Source organism: Oncorhynchus keta, chromosome 2 (assembly GCF_023373465.1).
Source record: "Oncorhynchus keta strain PuntledgeMale-10-30-2019 chromosome 2, Oket_V2, whole genome shotgun sequence".
NCBI lineage: Eukaryota > Metazoa > Chordata > Actinopteri > Salmoniformes > Salmonidae > Oncorhynchus > Oncorhynchus keta.
The window spans coordinates 18471396-18498288 of record NC_068422.1 but is presented as its reverse complement, the minus strand read 5'-3'; the positions used below and the strand labels follow the sequence as shown (position 1 = coordinate 18498288).

General features: G+C 43.1%; 1 protein-coding gene across 3 annotated transcripts; it reads left to right on the top strand.

Annotated features, from left to right (window-relative positions):
- Nucleotides 1–55: 55 nt before the first annotated feature.
- On the top strand, nucleotides 56–26343 carry LOC118397276 (voltage-dependent anion-selective channel protein 2-like). Of its 3 annotated transcripts, XM_035791884.2 has the most exons (10): nucleotides 2376–2613; nucleotides 2734–2849; nucleotides 5324–5395; nucleotides 22048–22097; nucleotides 22207–22359; nucleotides 22438–22490; nucleotides 22715–22942; nucleotides 23207–23357; nucleotides 25212–25269; nucleotides 25361–26343. In XM_035791884.2, exons 1-10 carry the CDS (start codon nucleotides 2492–2494, stop codon nucleotides 25450–25452), a joined length of 1095 nt encoding a protein of 364 aa, XP_035647777.1. In that variant the 5' UTR covers nucleotides 2376–2491; the 3' UTR covers nucleotides 25453–26343. The 3 variants fall into 3 exon arrangements, with proteins under 3 accessions (XP_035647794.1, XP_035647777.1, XP_035647785.1); XM_035791901.2 differs by lacking the exons at nucleotides 2376–2613; nucleotides 2734–2849 and adding an exon at nucleotides 56–191; XM_035791892.2 differs by lacking the exon at nucleotides 2734–2849 and having other exon boundaries at nucleotides 2449–2613.
- The last annotated feature ends 550 nt before the right edge of the window (nucleotides 26344–26893 follow it).

The following is a 26893-nucleotide window of genomic DNA, read 5'->3' as shown; positions in this document are numbered from 1 at the left end:
GGTGCAGTAATCTGTGAGCTGCTCTTGACAGCTGGTGCTTAAAGCTAGTGAGGAGATAAGTGTTTCCAGTTTCAGAGATTTTTGTAGTTCGTTCCAGTCATTGGCAGCAGAGAACTGGAAGGAGAGGCGGCCAAAGAAAGAATTGGTTTTGGGGGTGACTAGAGATATACCTGCTGGAGCGCGTGCTACAGGTGGGTGATGCTATGGTGACCAGCGAGCTGAGATAAGGGGGGACTTTACCTAGCAGGGTCTTGTAGATTACATGGAGCCAGTGGGTTTGGCGACGAGAGCGTACAGGTCGCAATGGTGGGTAGTATATGGGGCTTTGGTGACAAAACGGATGGCACTGTGATAGACTGCACCCAATTTGTTGAGTAGGGTATTGGAGGCTATTTTGTAAATGACATCGCCGAAGTCGAGGAATGGTAGGATGGTCCGTTTTACAAGGGTATGTTTGGCACCACCGCTAACTAGCTAGCCATTTCACATCCGCTACACTGGCAATGGAAACATGGCTTAAATATATTGTAACGACCCTGGGTTTATAAGCGCGGAAATCGAATCTGCAGCACGACCATGCTTTTGCGGCACAGTCGATAGCGCCTGCTGTTTCATTACAATACGGTTCTGGGGCTACATATTGTAGCGACCCGCACAGACAGCTGTGTGGTATGTGTTAGGCTAGGAGGTGGTTGTGTAGTACTGACCAGTACCCGGTGTTCGCGGGGTCCGACATGTCAATCAACCTGCTATCTGCCAATCACGGGAATGCCTGGAATGTTCTGATGCCGGGCATCCTGGTGGTTGGCGGAGTGGCGTGGAGGGGGGTTGGGCAGGGGGGTGGAGCATTGGAAGTTAAGACCAGGTTCAGCTTTTGTTCTCTCTCTCTTTACGTCTGGGCTTCACAAGAGAAGGTCACGATTGGCTTGTGGGTTATCTGTCATCTATTTGGCGTGTGCTACGGCCCAAACAGTAGCCTGTGTAAAGTTGGTTTAATAAACCGTCAATTCGCAAACTCAAGCCTCTGTCTGGACAATTGTTCATTTATGATCTAGTCAGGTCATTACAATATTAAGCCAAGCGCCGTGGTTGCTATGGTGAGGATAAAGACTGCTTCCAGTTGCCAGATAAATTATTCGTGAAGACAATTGCATTAAGTTAATAAATACATTAACTTGCAAGTGTTTTTGTATTGTATTAACTTAATGCTCAAATACGGACTTAAAAATAATCAAATTAACGCAAAACTCAGGTCATCCTACTTTGTTCTCGACAGGCAAAGAAACGAGCAGCTACATTTACAGGGACCTGAGGGTTGTTTTGTTGTTGCGGTTTCTCCATGAAGATAGTTAGAGGACGCAACATTGTATCTGTCTCATTGTTGCGTCTGTGAGAGTATGAGCAGTGCCACAGAGTTTCTAAATCCAGAGGCGCAACATCGTGAGACTTGCGAAACAGACCAGGCTGGGGTTTGAAAAGTCAGTGAGAGAAGTGAGAAATTCTTCCTTCGTTGTTCATTTTCTCGAAATCTAAAGGCAACCCAGATTTGAGCCATATATATATATGTCATATATATATGCCATTTAGCTGACGCTTTTATCCAAAGCGACTTACAGTCATGTGTGCATACATTCTACGTATGGGTGGTCCCGGGAATCGAACCCACTACCCTGGCGTTACAAGCGCCATGCTCTACCAACTGAGCCACAGAAGGACCATGAGCCAATTTCTTAAGTAGTTCAACATGTTATTACTCCAACCTTGTGAAAGTGACAAACACATTTTCATTTAAGTCAAAGACAACTTTATATCAAAAGAGTGCCTTTGATTTGACGGCCTGCTTATGCACAGTTCTGCGTCGTTAGACTTGATGCCGTGTTTCTACGTATGAGTTTAGCTAGCCAAGAGTGAGTGGGATTTCTATTGGAGAAGCAGTTTTAGCCTATCTTCATACTGTACTGTTTTTGGCAGTGCCATAGAGCCCATCTCCATTTTGAAGTAGTCCCATTTTCTTCTACTACTTCTATGAGTTGGCAAACAAACTGAAAGGATGCATACTGTCACCTGGAGTGTGTTTGAACAGGTATAAAAGTCAAGGTTGGCGATTTACTGCCACAAGTATAATTCATTGGCTGATCCCTCCTGTTGACATGGAAGTAATTATGTGAACCTTCCATAACATATATGACGTTCCACCAAGTTGACTACTTCAAAATGGTGAAAGTCCTCAATAGTGCTGCCCATGCTAAAATGGGTTTTTGGGCACTAGAGTCAAAGATGGTGGATGAATTAAGACAGTTCACTCAGGCTGTTTTAGCACGGGAAAAAATGGTCAGTTCCTGTCTACTTAAGGAGGGGTTGGCTCTCCCAAAGACACCACCAATACGATAACTGCTGGGTCTGGTCTACTTAGTTCATTGACTTCCATTGAAACAGAAATTGAAGGAGTGGGATGTCTCCCTGCCTCTTCTAGAGACCTCTATCTATCTCTATGGGTTTCTCCTTCATCGCCCTCCAGCTGGACAGGACTGTATCGCGACGCGGTTGTCAGAAACAGCTTGAAAACAAGTCAAACCAACTATCTGCACCAACGCAAAGCTCCAAGCAACTGAGGTGAAGTTATAATATTCCTGCAAAATTTAGCTACAGTAGCTAAGTAACGTTAGGCCTAAATGTCAGCCTTTTTTCTAGTTACAGTAGCTAACGTTCGGTGTCTTTTTGGGCTAACGTTAGCAAGCTAGCCAAAGAGCCATTAGCTAAAGTCAAGACGGGGACATGGCCAGCCAGGATCCAGCGAAGAGAAACGTGTAGCCAGCTAGCTAAAGTTTGGTCCCTTGTCAAGGATAAAGGCAAGTCATGGTCGTTGACGACATTGTAAATGTGCTTTTAAAAAATTGTATTCAACAATTTTATCCCTGTCTGTGATGTGATAGTTTGTTAGTTAGCTAACGTTAGCTTGACTTCCATTGAACAAGCCGCCACTGTCAGTCATTGGAATGATCTAGGCAAGACAATGCAGAGGCGTAGGAGTGCTAATATCGATGTCAAGATGGCTGTTGCTTGCGGATAACCATGTTCTTCAAAGCTTCACCTCTGTAGATTTGTTTTTTCTAGTTGAGAACAAGTTCTCATTTGCAACTGCGACCTGGCCAAGATAAAGCAAAGCAGTTCGACACATACAACAACGCAGAGTTACACATGGAATAAACAAACAATCAAAATTACAGTAGATAAATCTATATACAGCATGTGCAAATGAGGTAGGATAAGAGAGGTACTGCAATAAATAGGCCATAGTGGCGAAGTAATTACAATATAGCAATTAAACACTGGAATGGTAGGATGTACTGAAGATGAATGTGCAAGTAGAGATACTGGGGTGCGAAGGAGCAAGATAAATACAGTATGGGGATGAGGTAGATTGGATGAGCTGCTCTAACAGCTGGGCTTAAAGCTAGTGGGGGAGGTAAGAGTCTCCAGCTTCAGAGATTTTTGCAGTTCATTCCAGTCATTGGCAGCAGAGAACTGGAAGGAGAGGCGGCCAAACGAGGAATTGGCTTTGGGGGTGACCAGTGAGATATACCTGCTGGAGCACGTGCTGCTATGGTGACCAGTGAGCTGAGATAAGGCTGGGTTTTACCTAGCAGAGACTTGTAGATGACCTGGAGCCAGTGGGTTTGGCGACGAGTATGAGGCGATGGCCAGCCAACGAGAGCGTACAGCTCACAGTGGTGGGTAATATGTGGCTTTGGTGACAAAACGGATGGCACTGTGAAAAACTGCTCCAATTTGTTGAGTAGAGTGTTGGAGGCTATTTTATAGATGACATCGCCGAAGTCGAGGATTGGTAGGATGGGCAGTTTTACGAGGGTATGTTGTGAAATAGGAAGCCGACTCTAGATTTAATTTTGATTGGAGATGCTTAATGTGAGTCTGGAAGGAGAGTTTACAGTCTAACCAGACACCTAGGTAGTTGTCAAAATATTCTAAGTCAGAGCTGTCCAGAGTGGTGATGCTGGACGTGCGGGCAGTGATCAGTTGAAGAGCATGCACTTAGTTTTACTTGCATTTAAGAGCAGTTGGAGGCCACGGAAGGAGAGTTGTATGGCATTGAAGCTCGTCTGGAGGTTATGTGGTTGTAGGCCCGGCAATATCCCTTCAATTGTTTGCAAGGTCCTATGCTGAGATGATCATAAATTCCCTATCTAATCATTTACTGGGTGGTGGATTATACTGCCACTAGTCAATCAGTGATGACAAGCAAACAGCAACATGCATGTTGTGGCAATACCATCTTTGTCATATACTTGTTGCAATCGAGCTCGCCAGCTTGTTGTCCTAAAACCCAGAAATTAGTTATCTGGTTGGTTCAGCAATCCCTATGGGGAAAGAATAGGGTTTTGGAATAAATGCTGAAATAATGCCTCCTGTTGCCTGGAAACCCAACATTGAATTCTATGTTGGGCAGAAGTTACCTTTACAAGCCAGAATGTACTTTACCGGTTGTCTGTGTATTTTGGTGGTAGGGATGTGAGCCAATATATCCACAGGAAAGTAGGATTACATCAACTTTTCAAAGCTCTGGTAGTGTGTTCAGATTTATATTACCTGAAGCATGCACACAACATACAAATACATGCATACTTGCCAAGCTCTCGCATGTGTTTTACATGGTTCTGCACATGCTTCAGGTGATACAAATTATCAAGTACTACCAGCGCTTTGAAAAGTTGATGTAATTATACTTTCCTGTGGATATATCGACCCACATTATTACCCCCAAAAGGACCAACTGCACAGACAACCGGTAAAGTACTTCAAAATATAATTGTATTCAGCATTGTAGTATGTAGAGGTCACGAGAGGAAACTTTCCTCATTCAAATGCTAATTTCTGCCAGACATAGAATTCAATGCAATTCAACGTCAAGGTTTCCAAGCAAGGTCTGTACTTTACAGACTGGAGCTTTTGTTTTTTTTCTAGTAGATAACATGACTTTTATGAATTATGAACCCTTTGTACTTTCTTTGTTACATAAATGCTTTAAAATGTACAAAGTGACGTGAATCTTCATCAGCTATCTCCATAGAACAAAACATATAAGATCTCCTAAAGTTTGTTTACCACAGACCTTATTTTTAGTGTTTATACAAAAAACCCACAAAAATGGTATTTATTTCCCCATAGGCTTTGTCCAAAGAACCATGGCGGAGTTGGTGCCTACAAAAAGGCGCCATTACTATTTCACTCTAGGCTACATGCTGAACTCAGTCAGTAGTACTACAATAGCTAGATTTCTCATCTTCCATTTTTCTTGTCACAGGTGTAATGGCAGTGCCTCCATCATATGGTGACCTTGGCAAATCTGCAAAGGACCTCTTCAACAAAGGATATGGTAAATGTCTTAACTGGTTGGTTTACCCCTGTAGAAATGACGAGAGTGACAAACATATATGTAACAGGGACCTCTTGTGACGGCTTGAACATGAAGCATCACTTTGGCCTCTCTTACGCGCTAATAGGCTAGTGGCCGTTCCTTAAAAAGGGCTTTAGTTTTTGACATACCTAACCGAGGTATAACAAAGCATATCTCTAAGGTCTCCCATATATGAAATGGATGGTTGTGTAAAAATATTTTACTGCAAAAGTGGTTAAATGTATAGATATTGTGACACCCCCTTAACACAAACAGTGCAGGGGGGATACAAATAATAAATTATCTGCCCTTCATACAGTACACCTACAAACAGCATTAGGATATGTTAAAGCATTTTGGAAATATAAACCCACAGATGCAATAAGCAGAAATATCAACTATGAATATTTATGATGAATGTAAACTTTGCTTTTTGGTAGCTGTTCAATAGAGGACTTTCCAAAGTTGTTCTCATTCAGTGCTGTAAGGTACTGCGTGACAAAAATGCATACAGTTACACATGTTGTAGTTATTGTAATCGGCTCTAAGGCAAGTGGGGTCAGACACAATATATACACTGCTCATAAAAATAAAGGGAACACTTAAACAACACAATGTAACTCCAAGTCAATCACACTTCTGTGAATCAAACTGTCCACTTAGGAAGCAACACTGATTGACAATAAATTTCACATGCTGTTGTGCAAATGGAATAGACAACAGGTGGAAATTATAGGCAATTAGCAAGACACCCCCGATAAAGGAGTGGTTCTGCAGGTGATGACCACTTCTCAGTTCCTATGCTTCCTGGCTGATGTTTTGGTCACTTTTGAATGCTGGCGGTGCTTTCACTCTAGTGGTAGCATGAGACGGAGTCTACAACCCACACAAGTGGCTCAGGTAGTGCAGCTCATCCAGGATGGAACATCAATGCGAGCTGTGGCAAGAAGGTTTGCTGTGTCTGTCAGCATAGTGTCCAGAGCATTGAGGCGCTACCAGGAGACAGGCCAGTACATCAGGAGATGTGGAGGAGGGCAACAACCCAGAAGCAGGACCGCTACCTCCGCCTTTGTGCAAGGAGGAGCAGGAGGAGCACTGCCAGAGCCCTGCAAAATGACCTCCAACAGGCCACAAATGTGCATGTATCTGCTCAAACGGTCAGAAACAGACTCCATGAGGGTGGTATGAGGGCCCAACGTCCACAGGTGGGGGTTGTGCTTACAGCCCAACACCGTGCAGGACAGTTGGCATTTGCCAGAGAACACAAAGATTGGAAAATTCGCCACTGGCGCCCTGTGCTCTTCACAGATGAAAGCAGGTTCACACTGAGCACATGTGGCTGACGTGACAGTCTGGAGACTCAGTGGAGAACGTTCTGCTGCCTGCAACATCCTCCAGCATGACCGGTTTAGCGGTGGGTCAGTCATGGTGTGGGGTGGCATATCTTTGGGGGTCTGCACAGCCCTCCATGTGCTCGCCAGAGGTAGCCTGACTGCCATTAGGTACCAAGAGGAGATCCTCAGACCCCTTGGGAGACCATATGCTGGTGCGGTTGGCCCTAGGTTCCTCCTAATGCTAGACAATTCTAGACCTCACGTGGCTGGAGTGTGTCAGCAGTTCCTGCAAGAGGAAGGCATTGATGCTATGGACTGGCCCGCCTGTTCCCCAGACCTGAATCCAATTGAGCACATCTGGGACATCATGTCTCGCTCCATCCATCAACGCCACGTTGCACCACAGACTGTCCAGGAGTTGGCGGATGCTTTGGTCTGGGAGGAGATCCCTCAGGAGACCATCTGCCACCACATCAGGAGCATGCCCAGGCGTTGTAGGGAGGTCATACAGGCACGTGGAGGCCACACACTACTGAGCCTCATTTTGACTTGTTTTAAGGACATTACATCAAAGTTGGATCAGCCTGTAGTGTGGTTTTCCACTTTAATTTTGAGTGTGACTCCAAATCCAGACCTCCATGGGTTGATAGATTTGATTTCCATTGATCATTTTTGTGATTTTGTTGTCAGCACATTCAACTATGTAAAGAAAAAAGTATTTAATAAGAATATTTCATTAATTCAGATCTAGGATGTTATTTTAGTGTTCCCTTTATTTTTTAGAGCAGTCTGTGTATGTGTGTGTGTATATATATATATATATTTTTTTTTCTTCATTTGTTCAGCCCTTACTCTTGCAATTATGTTAGGGGGCCCTTTAAATTTGACTCTAAATCCAATATGACTGCCACAATACCATTAAATGATGGTTTAATCGGGGTGGCGGGTAGCATTGGACTAGTAACCGAAAGGTTGCAAGATCGAATCCCCAAGCTGATAAGGTAAACTGTCATTCTGCCCCTGAACAAGGAAGTTAACCCACTGTTCCGAGGCTGTCATTGAAAATAAGAATTTGTTCTTCACTGACATGCCTAGTTCAATAAAGATAAAATAAAAATCACCCGTATACAGTATCTACATATCTACTAGATTTTTCACATTTATAACCAATACTGAAGACTCTTTTTGTATACTTAAACTATGTTAGGTATCCAATACACACTCACACTGTCTAGATATAAAACAAAAGGAAGACTGCTTGGCATGGCAACCACAAGCTAAAGCGGAGTTTTGTATTTTGAGACTTGCTTGAATAAGTTTAGTAGCCAATAGGCAGAGGGTAGCATAATTTCTCTGATTCTCTGTAATAATGGTATGGGAATAATAATGCATTTTATTTTGTAAAGTGGTTTCTTGCATCAAGCACAACATTTTCAGTCACATCTTTGTCTGAACGACAAGTGGATAAACAGGTTAATGTCAAGCCCTGCATGTCATGGAAAGTAGGCCTACTTTGACACACACATTGTCTGCTATTGTAGGCTGAGTGATAGAACAGCTAGTTTCATGTTTGTGTTCAACATTTTATGTGAAGCATTTTCTCCGTTCTCCATTGCCACTCTGGTAGGCCTATGTTATGATCAAATAGCCACAGAAGCCTACTTACCCATTTTAAGTTACTGTTTCAGATAGTGGTCATGTTATATGAATTTAGTTCTTATGTGTTCATTAACCAATTTAAAATACTGTCTGTTTTATAAGAATTTGTAAGATTCTTATTTGCATAAAATAGACAGACCAGTCTACCAAAATTACCCAATAGCATTTATTCTTGAGAGCGCTGCTCATCGTACCATATACATTGGTTTATATACATCACATTTCGTCATAGCGTCTTGAATGCTCCTCCTTCTCTCCGACAGGGACAAAGCTGCTACTAAGTCCATTCCAACCCACTAGCACACATACATGACACACTATATCTGGATTATCTCCTGAAGTCTCACCACAGTTTATTACCTGGAGGGGCTCTCGCTGTCTTATATCCACCGAGTTATAGCCGGGTCGGTTCAAACAGGTTAAGGATCCTCTTTGTTTTCGTTAGGCACACGCATGCATTCCTTTCTTCCCCCCTCCAACCTAGTTGGAGCTGTGTTTTTATTATTTTTAATTACTCCTTGTTCATGCTACATAACCATTCGGGATTAGAGGTTAAGTTTCTGGGTAGAATTATTGAATAATATATTTTAAACCTTGATAAAATATCTTAACAGGGTACAGCCTCAGTGATCAAATCAAATTTTATTTGTCACATACACATGGTTTGCAGATGTTAATGCGAGTGTAGCGAAATGCTTGTGCCTCTAGTTCCGACAATGCAGTAATAACCAACAAGTAATCTAACTAACAATTCCAAAACTACTGTATTATTCTTTATCCCCTTACACTGTGTATATGTACATATATGAATGAGTGATGGTACGGAGCAGCATAGGCAAGATACAGTAGATGGTATCGAGTACAGTATATACATATGAGATGAGTATGTAAACAAAGTGGCATAGTTAAAGTGGCTAGTGATACATGTATTACATAAGGATGCAGTCGATGATATAGAGTACAGTATATACGTATGCATATGAGATGAATAATGTAGGGTAAGTAACATTATATAAGGTAGCATTGTTTAAAGTGGCTAGTGATATATTTACATAATTTCCCATCAATTCCCATTATTAAAGTGGCTGGAGTTGAGTCAGTGTGTTGGCAGCAGCCACTCAATGTTAGTGGTGGCTGTTTAACAGTCTGATGGCCTTGAGATAGAAGCTGTTTTTCAGTCTCTCGGTCCCAGCTTTGATGCACCTGTACTGACCTCGCCTTCTGGATGATAGCGGGGTGAACAGGCAGTGGCTCGGGTGGTTGATGTCCTTGATGATCTTTATGGCCTTCCTGTAACATCGGGTGGTGTAGGTGTCCTGGAGGGCAGGTAGTTTTCCCCCGGTGATGCGTTGTGCAGACTTCACTACCCTCTGGAGAGCCTTACGGTTGAGGGCGGAGCAGTTGCCGTACCAGGCGGTGATACAGCCCGCCAGGATGCTCTCGATTGTGCATCTATAGAAGTGAGTGAGTGCTTTTGGTGACAGCTTCTTCACGATGCTGTCTGTGTGAGTGGACCAATTCAGTTTGTCTGTGATGTGTATGCCGAGGAACTTAACTTGCTACCCTCTCCACTACTGTTCCATTGATGTGGATAGGGGGGTGTTCCCTCTGCTGTTTCCTGAAGTCCAAAATCATCTCCTTAGTTTTGTTGACGTTGAGTGTGAGGTTATTTTCCTGACACCACACTCCGAGGGCCCTCACCTCCTCCTTGTAGGCCGTCTCGTCGTTGTTGGTAATCAAGCCTACCACTGTTGTGTCGTCCGCAAACTTGATGATTGAGTTGGAGGTGTGCGTGGCCACGCAGTCGTGGGTGAACAGGGAGTACAGGAGAGGACATTCTCACATAGGTATTCCTCTTGTCCAGATGGGTTAGGGCAGTGTGCAGTGTGGTTGAGATTGCATCGTCTGTGGACCTATTTGGGCGGTAAGCAAATTGGAGTGGGTCTAGGGTGTCAGGTAGGGTGGAGGTGATATGGTCCTTGACTAGTCTCTCAAAGCACTTCATGATGACGAAGTGAGTGCTACGGGGCGGTAGTCGTTTAGCTAAGTTACCTTTGGTTTTCTTGGGAACAGGATAAATGGTGGCCCTCTTGAAGCATGTGGGGACAGCAGACTGGTATAGGGATTGATTGAATATGTCCGTAAACACACCGGCCAGCTGGTCTGCGCATGCTCTGAGGGCGCGGCTGGGGATGCCGTCTGGGCCTGCAGCCTTGCGAGGGTGAACACGTTTAAATGTCTTACTCACCTCTGCTGCAGTGAAGGAGAGACCGCATGTTTCCGTTGCAGGCCGTGTCAGTGGCACTGTATTGTCCTCAAAGCGGGCAAAAAAGTTATTTATTCTGCCTGGGAGCAAGACATCCTGGTCCGTGACTGGGCTGGATTTCTTCTTGTAGTCCGTGATTGACTGTAGACCCTGACACATGCCTCTCGTGTCTGAGCCGTTGAATTGAGATTCTACTTTGTCTCTGTACTGACGCTTAGCTTGTTTGATAGCCTTGCGGAGGGAATAGCTGCACTGTTTGTATTCGGTCATGTTACCAGACACCTTGCCCTGATTAAAAGCAGTGGTTCGCGCTTTCAGTTTCACGCGAATGCTGCCATCAATCCACGGTTTCTGGTTAGGGAATGATTTAATCGTTGCTATGGGAACGACATCTTCAACGCACGTTCTAATGAACTCGCACACCGAATCAGCGTATTCGTCAATATTGTTATCTGACGCAATACGAAACATATCCCAGTCCACGTGATGGAAGCAGTCTTGGAGTGTGGAGTCAGCTTGGCTGGACCAGCGTTGGACAGACCTCAGCGTGGGAGCCTCTTGTTTTAGTTTCTGTCTGTAGGCAGGGATCAACAAAATGGAGTCTTGGTCAGCTTTTCCGAAAGGGGTGCGGGGCAGGGCCTTATATGCGTCGCGGAAGTTAGAGTAACAATGATCCAAGGTTTTTCCACCCCTTGTTGCGCAAATCGATATGCTGATAAAATTTAGGGAGTCTTGTTTTCAGATTAGCCTGGTTAAAATCCCCAGCTACAATGAATGCAGCCTCCGGATAAATAGTTTCCAGTTTGCAAAGAGTTAAATAAAGTTTGTTCAGAGCCATCGATGTGTCTGCTTGGGGGGGGATATATACGGCTGTGATTATAATCGAGGAGAATTCTCTTGGTAGATAATGCGGTCTACATTTGATTGTGAGGAATTCTAAATCAGGTGAACAGAAGGATTTGAGTTCCTGTATGTTTCTTTCATCACACCATGTCTCGTTAACCATAATGCATACGTCCCCGCCCCTCTTCTTACCAGAAAGATGTTTGTTTCTCTCGGCGCGATGCGTGGAGAAACCCGTTGGCTGCACCGCCTCAGAAAGCGTCTCTCCAGTGAGCCATGTTTCCGTGAAGCAAAGAATATTACAGTCTCTGATGTCCCTCTGGAATGCTACCCTTGCTCGGATTTCATCAACCTTGTTGTCAAGAGACTGGACATTGGCAAGAAGAATGCTAGGGAGTGGTGCAGAAGACCGCCTCGTTTCCCTCTTTTTCGGAGTCGTGTTGGAAGTTGCCCTGAATTTTCACAACTTTCAAGTTTGCGATCAGCAGACCTGAAATTTGCTCAGTGCTGGAATTTTTTCGAAGGAACGTTGGCCAGCATTCCTGTGGAATGCTTTCGACGACTTGAGACTGTTCTAAGGGGAAAAGTGGTGCAACTCAATATTAGGAAGGTGTTCCTAATGTTTTGTACGCACAGTTAAAAGACTCTGGTCACAAACATGAAATTGAATTGAGCAATATACCACATTACATCTTACTAGTAATACATTTCTTGTTTTAGAAACATTTTTAATAATAATAATAATAATAATAATAAAGCATGCTCATTTGTTATTTGTGTTTTTAGCTGTAACAATGACAGAAATATTTTGTCTTCATTTCTGAGTGGCTGGTAGATTTATTTTATCTACTTGCCACCGTAACAAAGTTAATTTCCCACCCTGGATGCAACCAGACATGACAAGCTACAACCATGTTTACAGGTCTGAGTTTCAAAGTTTTGTCAAGTGGTGTGATGAGCACCACCTCATCATCAATGTAAAGGAAACAGAGGAGCTGGTGTTTGACCCCAAATCTTGTCTGTGACCACGTGCCTGTGGTTGTCTACAAAGCCAACATAGCACAGGTTATTTCGTACAAGTACCTGAGTGTACACATGGACAATGTGCTGAGCTGGAAGGTTCAAGTAGTGTCTGCTGCAGAGTACAACAACGCCTCTATTTCCTACGGTGACTCAGGGTTTTTGAAGTTGACCAGAAAAGAATGCTCCTGTTCTACCATGCAGTCATAGAGTATCCTGATATATGGCGTCCGTCTGGTTTGGCAATTTATCAGTCCAACTGAAATCCCACCTGATACAAACTGCCATGAATGTAATGGGCGTGAGGCAACATCCTTCCCTGCAGACTATTTCTGAACTGACCGTTACCAGACCAGTGCAGAAAATGATTTCAGATCCCTCCCATGTACTTCACTCTGAGTATCAAGCAGACGCAATAAGGTCCCTACATGTAAGCTGAACAGGTATAAGCACTCCCTCATTCCCATGTCCATCAAATACCTAAACAGTAATAGTTAAAATTATGAGCTTGCTTAGTACAATACTGACAGAATAAGGGAATGTGCAAAGTATTATGTATGTGGCTATATGAGAAGTGTATGATAAGGGAAATGTGCAATTTATATTGTGTGTAATGTACAGTGTTTATTTTGTATACAGCAGTAATGCGTGTCTACTGTCTTAAGACAATTTTCTCCTATCCTAAGTGACTAAGGCAGGTGTTCACTACAATGAACCAACACAACCTGACACTCATTGTCAGGTTGTGACTCATTGTCACGAAACGCCATCACATGTCATATGAATTGCACCTCCAAAAATTGTCCTCCCATCCTATATGCAAAACCTTAAACAGGAAGTACCTGTGTTAAGGAATGTTTTAACGTTGGTCTGAAAAAATCTGAATCTACGCTTGAAGATTGTTTTGATCATGCGGACTGGGAGGTGTTCCGGGTTGCCTCTTAGACAAGTATTGAAGTATACACTCACTCGGACTGGGTTCATCAGGAAGTGTATTGAGGATGTTGTTTCCTCTATGACGATTTAGAATTTATCCAAACCAATTCAATGGGCCAGACACAAGAAGTATGTGCCAGGGACAATCACAGATTAAAAAGGGAAAGCCAGCCACGTTGCGGACACCGACAGCTTTCTCCCGGACTAGCTAAACACCTTTGCCCGCTTCGAGGAAAACACTGAGCTACTGACGCAGGGACACCACTGCTCACGAGGACTGTAAGCTCTCGTTGTTCGTGGCCGACGTGAGTAAGATATTTAAGCATGTTAACCCTGAAGACTTTCGGCCTAGATGGCATCCAAAGCAGTGTCCTCCGAGCATGTGCAAACCAGCTGGCTGGAGTGTTTACGGACATATTCAATCTCTCCCTATCCAAGTCTCTCACTTGCTTCAAAAGATGTCTACCAGTGTTCTTGTACCTAAGAAAGTTACCGTATCTGAACAGCCGACACCCTAGTCCTGCTACATTTTGAATACCGCCCCAACAGATTTATTGATTGTGCAATCGACATGGCACTGCACACTGTCCTAGCCCATATTGACAAGAGGAATATCTGTCAGAATGCTGTTCATTGACTACAGCTCAGCCTAGTGCCCTCCAAGCTGTTGTGACTTTTGGCTAATTAATATTCTAGATCATTTACTGATGAATTATTCTAGCAATTAATCAGATTTTATTTGATACATTTATTTATCCTGAGGGTCATCTTCAAGGGTTGGATATCAAGTAAAAGTTTATTTGTCATGTGTGCCAAATACAACTGGTGTAGACCTTACAGTGAAATGCTTACTTACAGGCCCTAACCAACAGTGCAATTTTTAAGTAAAAATTAGGTATTAGGTGAACAATGGATGAATAAGGAAATAAAAAAACAACAGTAAAAAGAGTAGCGAGGCTATATATACAGGCACCGGTTGGTCGGGCTAATTGAGGTAGTATGTGAACTAAGCAAAAAAACATCTCACTGTCAACTGCATTTATTTTCAGCAAACTTAACATGTGTAAATAGTTGTATGAACATAAGATCCAACAACTGAGACACAAACTGAACAAGTTCCACAGAAATGTGACTAACAGAAATGGAATAATGTGTCGCTGAACAAAGGGGGGGGATCAAAAGTAACAGTCATTATCTGGTGTGACCACCAGCTGCATTTACTACTGCAGTGCATCTCCTCCTCAGACTGCACCATATGTGCCTGTTCTTGCTGTGAGATGTCACCCCACTCTTCCACCAAGGCACCTGCAAGTTCCCGGACATTTCTGGGGGGAATGGCCCTAGCCCTCACCCTCCGATCCAACACGTCCCAGATGTGCTCAATGGGATTGAGATCTGGGCTCTTTGCTGGCCATGGCAGAACACTGACATTCCTGTCTTGCAGGAAATCACACAGAATGAGCAGTATGGATGGTGTCATTGTCATGCTGGAGGGTCATGTCAGGATGAGCCTGCAGGAAGGGTACCATATGAGGGAGGTGGATGTCTTCCCTGCACGCACAGCATTGACATTACCTGCAATGACAACAAGCTCAGTCCGACGATGCTGTGACACACCGCCCCAGACCATGACGGACCCTCCCACCTCCAAATTGATCCCGCTCCAGATTACAGGCCTCGGTGTAATGCTCATTCCTTCGACAATGAACACGAATCCTATCATCACTCCTGGTGAGACAAAACCACGACTCATCAGTGAAGAGCACTTTTTGCCAGTCCTGTCTTGTCCAGCGACAGTGGGTTTGTGCCCATAGGTGGCGTTGTTGCCGGTGATATCTGGTGAAGACCTGCCTTACCACAGGTCTACAAGCCCTCAGACCAGCCTCTCTCAGCCTATTGCTGATAGTCTGAGCACTGATGGAGTGATTGTGCGTTCCTGGTGTGACTCGGGCAGCTGTTGTTGCCATCCTCTACCTGTCCCGTTGATGTGGATCCAGGGCAGGTGTTGTTACACGTGGTCTGCCACTGTGAGGACAATCAACTGTCCATCCTGTCTTCCTGTAGCGCTGTCTTCGGTGTCTCACAGTATGGACATTGCAATTTATTATCCTGGCCACATCTGCAGTCCTCATTCCTAAGGCACGTTCACACAGATGAGCAAGGACCCTGGGCATCTTTCTCTTTGGTGTTTTTCAGAGTCAGTAGAAAGGCCTCTAGTGTCTTAAGTTTTCATAACCTTAATTGCCTACCGTTTGTAAGCTGTTAGTGTCTTAACGACCGTTCCACAGGTGCATGTTCATTAATTATTTTATGGTTCATTGAACAAGCATGGGAAACCATATTTAAACCATTTACAATGAAGACCTGTGAAATTATTTTACAAATTATCTTTGAAAGACAGGGTCCTGAAAAAGGACTGAGTTTACATGTAGGTATAGTTCAAGTGACTATGCATATTTGGTAAACAGAGAGTAGCAGCAGTGTAAAGAGGGATTGGGGGGGGACACACACACAATGCAAATAGTCCGGGTAGCCAATTGATTACCTGTTCAGGAGTCTTATGGCTTGGGGGGTAAAAGCTGTTGAAGCCTTTTGGTTCTAGACTTGGCACTCTGGTACTGCTTGCCATGCGGTAGTAGAGGGCCTTCCTCTGACACCGCCTGGTGTAGAGGTCCTGGATGGCAGGCAGCTTAGCCCCAGTGATGTACTGGGTGGTACGCACTACCTTCTGTCGTGCCTTGCGGTCGGAGCCCGGGCAGTTGCCATACCAGGCAGTGATGCAACCACTTGCACTTGATGTTGCAGCTGTAGAACATTTTGAGGATCTGAGTACCCTTGCCAAATCCTTTTAGTTTCCTGGGGGGGGAATAGGCTTTGTCATGCCCTCTTCATGACTGTCTTGGTGTGTTTGGACCATTCTAGTTTGTTGGTGATGTGGACACCAAGGAACTTGAAGCTCTCAACTTGCTCAACTACAGCCCTGTCGATGAGAATGGGGGCGTGCTTGGTCCTCCTTTTCCTGTAGTCTACGATCATCTCCTTACAGGCTGACTACACAAAATAAAGTCAAAGTCTATGTTCAATTATTGCACACACACTGCTCGCACGCGCCAATGATCGTCTGCGTTGCCAAGGGCTAAAATAGAAGTCAGTTATTTGTGACTCAGATTGTGTGCTGCAAGTCCTGCCTCTCCCATCTCCTCATTGGTTATACCTACGTGGGTGATTGAAAGACAAACAAGGTCAGTGGCGGTAATGGCCCTAATTTATGAAAGTTGACAATCGCAATTTAAAGTCCAGAGAAGAAAAGGCCTGGAAGGAGGAGAGATGACTAGAAACGGTTCGGTTGACCGTTTTTTTTCTGTGTGGCTTAATTGTCGGAGTAGAGGACCTTGTGCATTTCGGGTAAAATAACAACTCAATGTTTATATCCCAGGACAAATTAGCTAGCAACAGCAAGCTAGCTAAATTGCCATAAATGTTTAATGCTTTTTGACCTTTCACCAAATTTCATGTGATTGGTTCAGTTTGTTTTTATTTTAACCTGTGTGTCGTAATCACAAAATAAATTTATGCATGATGGTGCACGCGCGCAGCTGGTTTCAGTTCCATGTTAGCCTTGGTTACGTTGAGGGATGGGTTGTTATTCTGGCACCACCCGGCCAGGTCTCAAACCTACTCCCTATAGGCTGTCTCGTCATTGTCTATGATCAGGCCTACCACTGTTGTGACGTCTGCAAACTTAATGATGGTGTTGGAGTCATACCTGGCCACCCAGTCATGGGTGAACAGGGGGAACATGAGGGGACTGATCACGCACCCCCGAGGGGCTCCAGTGTTCAGCGTTGCAGATGTGTTGCTACCTATCCTCACCACCTGGGGGCGGCCCGTCGGGAAGTCCATGCTCCAGTTGCAGTGGGAGGTGTTTAGTCCCAGGGTCCTTATCTTAGTGATGAGCTTTGAGGGCACTATGGTGTTGAACGCTGAGCTGTAGTCAATGAATAGCCTTCTCACGTAGGTGTTCCTTTTGTCCAGGTGGGTAAGGGCAGTGTGGAGTGCAATAGAGATTACATTATATGTTTGGGCGGTATGCAAATTGAAGTGGATTTAGGGTTTCTGGGATAATGGTGTGAGCCATTATCCCAGATTATGAAAAATAATGCTATTAAACATTTGCATTTAAGTAAAACTTTAATGTATATTAACAAAGTGCATATAAATCTAACCATTCAAAACGAATACAATCTGAACAGCATAATAGAATATTGCACCATATCAAAGAATGTATAACAATGTGCAAATCTGCAGCATCCCACTTAAATCATTAAACTGGTCACTCTTTTCTCTCCTTTATTGCCATGTTATAACCAGCTGCACACAGCAATGTTGACCATATTTTGCCTTTGTGAGATTTGCATTCAGAAATGCAAGCTGCCTCACTTTCGAATGGGCTGATGTGGTTTCTTCTCTCAGTAATTATTTGTCCCGTTTTCGAGAAGATCCGCTGAGGGAACGAATGTGGCCACTATGCAGAGTCTCCCTGTCATGACTTTAGTAAGCCGTGGGTAGACTGAGGCCTTGTTCTTCCACCAGCTCCGAGGATCTGCAGATCTTTGGAGGAGGGGCTCCTTCTAATAGGATCGGACCTCCATTATGGCATCTGAGGGATTCCTTCGTGCTGCATCCCCAGTTGCTCTCTCGTCAAACATTATCCAAACAGCAGATGTTTGTGGCACTACTGCTGGTGCTTCTACCCCCATCGCATCCCTCTTCTTCCTGGTGCCTGAGCGAGCTGACTGCTGGGGCTGTCCCTCCCTGCTGCGGAGGTGCCTCATCAATCGCTCTGGCATCACTGAAGGATAACTCCTTAAACCTGGGGTCAAGTGCAGCGGTTTCTGATAGCACGTGATTATATTCCATTCTGTGGAACTTTCTGTACATTGATGAACATAGGGTGTCCATCAACTCTGTAACGTCCTGTGGTTACATTTGCTTCTCTCTGGCGGTTGGCTGTGATTCGCTGCAGACCTTTACACAGGAGTATCATTTTTGAGGCTGTCACATAGCTGAAAAGAGAGAACATTAACTTATTAGTTCAGGTTCATGTTTTGTCTAGTGATACTACATGCTCATATACATATTAAATAATGATGTAGTAATAACTGATTACTGTACCCCTCTCCACTGATCTCCACAGTGACCTGCTCAAAGGGTTCCAGGACTCTGCACACTACCTCCCATTCCTCTTGGGTCAGAGCCTCAACAGGTGCATTGACAATGGCCAGGGTGGAGCGGCATCCTTTGACTCAAGAAACCGCTTCAACATATAAATGTTGAATTCCACCTTGTTGTGCAGTCTTGTTTCGGCCTCAGCTCAGGCATCCCCACCTGGCTTTGTGTAGACTTCAGTTTTTTCAGGACCTACTGTGCTCCTGTGAAAGTATTCCACAGCTGCTTTCACTTTGTCCTCAGTGGGCTTCATCACCTTCAGAGCATCTCTTACAATCAGGTTGATTGTGGGCAAGACATGGATGATGGTTCCATTTTAACATTTTCATGGCTTTGGTTATGTTAGCTGCATTATCATGAACACAACAGACCACTTTTCCATCTACTTGCCATTCTCTGGTCACTCAACAGTTCCTCTACCAAGTTCTTTGTGGTGTGTCTGTCGCTGAACTCGAAGCAGTCCAGAAGACCGCTAGACATTGTAAAATCTTCAATGAAGTGACATGTAACCGACATGTAAGAAGTGGTTACCCTTGATGTCCAGCAGTCAGTGGTAAGGCAAACTGCAGTAGCTTTTTGGACTCTTTCCCGCACTGAAGCCTGTGTGCTCTCATACAGTTGTGGAATAAGTGCTTTTTGAAAGGGTTTTCCTGCTTGGAATGGTCTACATTGGATTTAGACTATTGCTATGATATCTAAAACCTCTGTCCTCCACGAAAAATGGAAATGGGAAAACTCATGGAAATGAAAATTGCAATATCAATTTGGCCTAGTTTTGCTACAGTGGAGATGCTGACTCTCACTAGCATTCCCGCTAGTTTCTCGAAGCTCCGCTACAGCTAGCTTTACAGTTCGGTGCACAGTTTGCATATGCCGTGTAGGTTGTGCATCTAAACCGGCTTTGAGATTTTTGATTTGGCAAATTCTACACTGTGCTCTAACATTGTCTGCATTATTAAAATGCATCCAAATGCTACTGTGCTTCCGACTCATTTTCCAGCTGTTTGTTTTTCACAGCTGTCCTTCCCCTCTCCCCACGGTTGCTAAGTGTGTGACTGTGAGTGAGTTGGCTAGGCCTTCCCTCACGCGTCTGTGGTTCATTGGTTGACACTGCTTGTCTGACAGGAACAACAGGTGAGGCTGTTAGTCTGAGCAGACAGTCAGAACAAATGTGTGTGTGTGTTGTGCATTTAGGCCTATATTTATTATTATTTTTTTTTAATTAGTTCTATTAATTTAAATCCTGATTATTCATATACATTTTTTTTTTTATATAAATCAATTTGGCTCTTTTGATATGCGAGCCGGCTCCCAACGTTCACCTACAAGACCCAGCTCGTTCGCGAACGACCCATCACTAGTCTGTAACCGTTTTATTAGCCGACAGCCGGCGCTAATGGAAAACACTGAGGGTAGCATGTGTTTTCTTTTGAGCAGATTACAATAGCCACAAGCTAAAGAAATGTGTTACTGTAACTGTGTTTGAATACTCATACTAATGGTACTATTTGTGACGTTAATTTAGTATATAGTAATTTAGGTCATAGTATGGATATAGTTAGTATGCCAGAATTTCCCGGATGTCGTACTACTTTCGCCAAAGTATGAATTATACAAGCAGTGAACACTATTTCAGTGCTTTTGGGGCCCGTAATGGAATTCTTCAGAAGATTAGCGTGGCTTCACATCGTTTTCATTTTTAAAGAAAGTGGTGGAAAATATGCAACCGAAGTCCAACGAGAGCGGAAAAAGTGCTATAGTTGAGTTCTCAATGGACATTTGTGTGCTTCTGGAAATTTACTCTGGAAATTTACTCTGGCTATCTACTACGATTTCAGAGTACTCTCGTCTGAGTGTACCAGACTCAGAGCACAGAAAAACATATTTAATTTATGAACGCGCAACACCTGTTGAATATGGCCGGTGTCAGTAAACGTAGGCGAAAAAATGTAATTAAAGAGGTGCCAGCAGCACAGTTAGTTACCAACGCTCTAAATAACATGAATACAGCCTAACCAGCTCTGCTAGGGCAAGTAAAATGGTCAGTGAGGTGTTGTCTCACTTGTCTGGAAGTAGCTAGCCAACGTTAGCTTGGGCACTTGACTGCCGTTGAAAGGTCAGAATCAACCCTACTCCTCGACCAGAGCGTCCAGTGTGCGCTCCGACTGACAATTTGGCAACGTTCTGAATTTAAGAACGCACCCGAAGCCGTAAAATGTCTAGCTAGTAATTTATGCTAGCAAGAGGTTGCACAGCAACATCATCAACTTCCAGTAGACAGGCGAAGTGCTAGTACACTCAACTGAAAGCATACCGGTCGTTTACAGTATACTAAAATAAACAAATAGTATTGTGTGTACTTATTTTAAGTATGTATGGGGCGGCAGGTAGCCTAGTGGTTAGAGCGTGGGGGCAGTAACTGAAAGGTTGCTAGATCAAGTCCCCGAGCTGCCAAGGTAAATATATGTTGTTCTGCCCTTGAACAAGGCAGTTAACCCACTATTCCTAGGCCGTCATTGTAAATAAGAATTTGTTCTTAACTCACTTGCCTAGATAAAGTTTATAATGTTTTTTATTTAATGTAGTATACAGTATGTGTATTCTAACACAACTAGTACTTCTGTCTTTTTTGGGGGGGGGGTCAGGCAGGACCATACAGCACTGAATGCGAGCAAATCTGACTTTGAAAGTTATTTTGAACAGCTACCAAGAAGTGAACTTAACATTCATTATAAATATTCACAGTTGATATTTCTGCCAATTATATCTGTGTTTACAGGTATATATTTCCAAAATGCTTTAAGATATCCCAAATTGTATAAAAGGCAGACGCTTTACTACTTGTATTCCACATTTTCGCAATATCAGCGCTTGCAATACTGGGTTGCATGATACTGCTTATGTGCCCCCCTCCAGCAAGGCACTGTTTGAGTTAAGTGGGTGTGTCACAATATCTATCAATTAAACTACTTTTGCAGTAAAGTATTTTTACACAACTGTCCATTTCATATATGGGAGTCCTTTAGAGATGTGGAAAAACATGGTTGTGTTTTGTTACCCCAACACAAGGTATATCTAAAAAATAATTTGAAGGACTTGCCAGTAGCCCAAAAGGGAATGTTTACATCAATCCACAGAACATATTTCACACTGACAGGGCATTTCACAGGAAGGAAACATGATGACAACCAGACATTCAATTTGTTCAAGCCATGTCATAGTTGAACCCTATGGATCAGTATTCTCCATGTAGTGGTCCGTATGTCAAATATTGAAATGCAAAGGAACCTTACCATACAAAGGAACATGTGGTGGTCTGAATGTTATGATTTGTTCTTCATAAGGTTTTGGATTGGTGAAACTTGATGTCAAGACCAAGTCTTCAAGTGGAGTGGTGAGTTTGGCTATTCCATCCTACCAGGGAATTACTGTGCATTATGCTCTTGTATAACAAAGGATAGGATAGCCTACAACTCCTAACTAACTCTGTAATTGTCCTTTAGGAATTCAAAACCTCCGGCTCCTCCAACACTGACACCAGCAAAGTCAACGGGAACTTGGAGACCAAGTACAAATGGGATGAATACGGCCTGACTTTTACAGAGAAGTGGACCACAGACAATACTCTGGGGACTGAGATCACTGTTGAAGACCAGGTAGAGGAGAAACCAGTCTAACTCAAGTGATTTGTGAGCTTTCTATTTGGTTGTGCTTAGTTTTTTCTTCTTCCATAGATCACCAAAGGACTGAAACTTACATTCGACACCCAATTCTCACCAAATTCTGGGTAAAGTTTGTGCCTTTTTCTTTTTAGTTTCAAGCATAAATTAATGTTTCTCACCAGTCTTTTGAGACCCTGGAATCGTTAACATTTATTGTGCATGTTCGGCACTGCATAATCCACCAGACTTTCTTTATTGAAAATAACCAGGGAAGACTGAACAAGAACAACCGAGATCAGATGTTTATTAATCCTCTTTTTACCCCCCTCTCTAAAAAAAATTCTAACAGCAAGAAGAGTGGGAAGGTGAAGACTGCCTATAAGCGTGAATACGTCAACCTGGGTGTGGACGTAGACTTTGACTTTGCCGGCCCGGCCATCCATGGGGCAGCGGTGGCCGGATATGAGGGATGGCTGGCTGGCTATCAGATGACCTTCGACACGGCCAAGTCCAAAATGACCCAGACCAACTTCGCTGTTGGCTATAAGACAGGAGATTTCCAGCTGCACACCAATGTGTAAGCTTCATATCGATTGTACTTTGGAGTACTTACTGTATGTCTCGGCACTAAAGTGACATGGGTGAATTTTTCTACCATGGTTAGAAAGAGGAGTCTCCTTTGTGCTTAAAGGTGAACTGAAATGTTTTAGTAATTGATTTTGATAAATTGTAGGTGGATTTGAGCATTTCAGTTAATCTTTTAATTGAGTTATCAAACAAAAAGAGCAGTTTATCAGACAAGGATAACATAATGTATGTCTGCTTATTTCATATATCCCAGTAATGATGGCACAGAGTTTGGAGGGTCCATCTACCAGAAGGTGAATGACCAGCTGGAGACTGCTGTGAACCTGGCCTGGACAGCAGGCAGCAACAGCACCCGCTTTGGCATCGCTGCCAAGTACCAGCTGGACTCCAGTACCTCCATATCTGTGAGTGCTGCTCTTTTACTTGTCTTGTTTATACGTTTTGTATGCCAGACTTTACAGCTGTGTTCAATATTCAGAGACTCTGGTTCTGTGAGTTAGTATTTTGTTAAATGCAAATGGCTATTTTAGGAAGTAACTGGAGTTTACATTTAAAAAATATATATATAAAAAAATTATACCGTGACAATAATAATAATATAACCCTTTGTATTTAAAGGAATTATCCGGTACTTTTGTATAGTTTTTAATCAGTAGTTCTGAAAGTAGCGCTCACAAGCCAAAAGTGGTCCCCGAAAATGGTGTACTACATCACATATGTGCACCACCTCATTGCTCTTTCTCTGCTGTGGGTGCTTCTTGCTAGCTGTCACTCATATGGCGAGGGGCTGAAGCTTACTGGTTGAACTAGAATTGCCAGAGGGCTGGCCCACAAGGCAAAATGTAAGGAAAACAGACCTGCCAACATGCACGCATTTTGCATACCAACTACGCAATTCTCTGTCCATGTACGAGATCCGAGTTAAAGGTATGCAGAAATGAATAGGGCCTGGTGGGGGAGGGGGGGAAATCGAGCTGCAGCACACAGACATGTACGGCATTTGTGTCAATGGACATGGAGACTTAATACATCATTATTCGACGTAGCTACCCTCCGTCTGCCCTCCTGTTTGTTGTGATGCTGAGTTTGCCGACTGCCAGCTGTACGTAAACACATGGACAAATCACTTTTCGACTCTGTGTTGTGGAAAAGTAAACACTAATTTTTTCAAACTAACGTTGTCGAGCATAAGATGGACATTCAGTGGGCTCTAAAGTGCCAGCAGTTCACTCACATTTGCTAGTGAAAGAAATTAAATGCAAATACGAATTTGTGCGAGTGTGATAGACATTTAATTCTGCATCCCATTAGTTGTACTTTCCATGTAACATTACGAGGATCACTCAACCTGATAGACTGGGCGGCAGCGTAGCCTAGTGGTTAGAGCGTTGGACTAGTAACCACGAGCTGACAAGGTACAAATCTGTCGTTCTGCCCCTGAACAGGCAGTTAACCCACTGTTCCCAGGCCGTCATTGAAAATAAGAATGTGTTCTTAACTGACTTGCCTGGTTAAATAAAGGTAAAAAAAAATAAAAAAATAAAAAATAAAATAAAAATTATGATCCATGTAAAAAAAAAAAGCATTACAAAAGTATAATAAAAAATCAATATAAACATCTTGGCATTAAATCGAGTCGGGATGAGGAATGAGTGTCCGGCATTAGCTATAGAGACAATGCTTCTAAAATGCCTTTGCACTAGATTGGACATTTTATCCATTTCGAAAATCTGAGATGGTGTATGCGCCGCAAAGAAATAGAATAGAATTATATAGGCTGAAACAGCGGACTCTTCTAGCGAGCAGCGTTCAGATTGTCTTTGCGGTAGCTTCACGTAACCAATTTGCAGTCGATGCGATCATTTGTTTTTGTTTTTATGTTCTTAAAATGATTTTGCTTGTGAGCTGGCCTAGTGATTGGCCCTGTTTTGGGAGGTGACAAGCGTTCCTCTACTATAGAGACTAAACTTGGTTGAATCTCCTATTTGCTGCGTGTGTCTGTTACTCTAAAAAGTTGGACAGGGTTGGCAGGTCTGGTAAAATATCGTAGCACAGGTTCCAGAATTGTCCTTTTGCTTTTAAGCTAGGGATTTCATGGCTAATTGAGGTAAGACAGTAATTCTGCTCATAGATGATGCATGTATGAACTACACATTGACACATCCAGCCCAAAGCGGGAGATTAAAAAAAAATACATAGTAGTCGCCAAAGCTCCGGAGGATACCTTTAATTGTGTATTTTGTTGTTATATTTTCCAGGCTAAAGTTAACAATGCCAGCTTGGTGGGAGTTGGCTATACCCAGACGCTGCGGCCAGGTAAGAACTGGCTCTCACTACTTTACAAAAGCGTTGCCAACCATCTCCAAAGTGGGCTGTTGTAGCCAAGTTGTTGTTTATTTTTCTGCAGGTATGAAACTCGTCCTGTCTGCACTGGTTGATGGAAAAAGCATCAACTCCGGTGGCCACAAACTGGGACTGGGACTGGAGCTGGAAGCATAAGTATCTAGCCATCCTGTGTAGTGAAGTTGTTGTATTTAATTTAATTTAGGGAATCGCAGAATAATTTGGCCTTATGTATTTCCAGCCCAACCACCATTAAGTGATGTCTCAAAGGGATTAATCTAATCTAAAGCAACAACACGCCCTGCCCAACAGCCCTCAGTACTGTCAGTTAGATGGATCCCCAACCCTATCAGCCACTTATTTCCTTTCATATGGTTTGTAGGCTAGTACTACTAGGTCTGCTATTTATCAAGTCATGTGTTTGTTTCTATACTGTGCTGTACCACTAGTGAAATACATCCTAAAGCGTTTTGCTTTATTGGTTTGGCTCATTGGATTGTACAGTCTGAGGGGGGTTGTATGAAGATGTATGCTTTGATTTAAATATGTATAATAATGTTATTATATCATATGACTATAATCCTGAATTGTTTTGCACACAGTCAAATTTACATAATACCTTTTTTTCCCCCAACTATTTATGTCCCATCTTTCCCTGTTTCAATTGCACATATAGTAGCATTCGGTTAGCAACGCTTTGCCTGTTGGGACGGCTCCTACTATGCTTATCATCAATTTCCAGAGACCTTAAACGTTGATCTATTTAGCTAATATTCTTGAGGATTTGTTAACGATGCTTATTGCTTACCCACTTTGCGGTCATTAGCAGACTTGTACTATCTTGATTAACTAACCTGCTTCCTAGTTGAACATGGTAAATTTGCACGACAATGCCAAATGGGATTTGAAAAGGAAAAGCGAAACCATTGAGTGTATCCTCCACCTCCCCTTCCCATAGCTGTGTATAAATGATATGACTGGGACATTGATCAGAAACCAAGTCCACTCGTGTGTCTATCTTTACAATAAAGTCTTTAAACAAGTCAATCCTTTCTTCCTTCATATATCATGGCACCTCTTCATACAGTTGGACAAAATGAAAATATACAAGCCAACAAGTCACTAGTTTTACAATTGAATGTACAGCTCAACCATAATGAACATTTGAAACAAACAAGTATATAGTGAAAGTATGACTCACCTGTGTACAACGTGTAGAACTCTAAACATTACCTTTGTTACTTTGGTTCTTTCATTTAAACCATTTCATGACAGTTATTCAAGTCAGCATAACACTAATTTAATTAATGACATGACAATTGAAAAGTCAGTGCTTGTACTAAAAAGATGGCAAGTACCAGCTGATTATCATAACAAAGTTCACTAAAGGCTAGATTCAATCCATAGCGAGGAAGATCTGCGTTATATCCATTGTCTTACATTAGCACATCACGGAGAAGTGACGCCATATGACACGAGACGATGCATATATCAATCGCCCAATGGCGCGGGTCTTCAGCACTACGGATTCAAGCCAAGGTACTGCAGTTTATTACAGCATAGGCCAGTGTCTCACACTTTACAGTTTAAACACCGG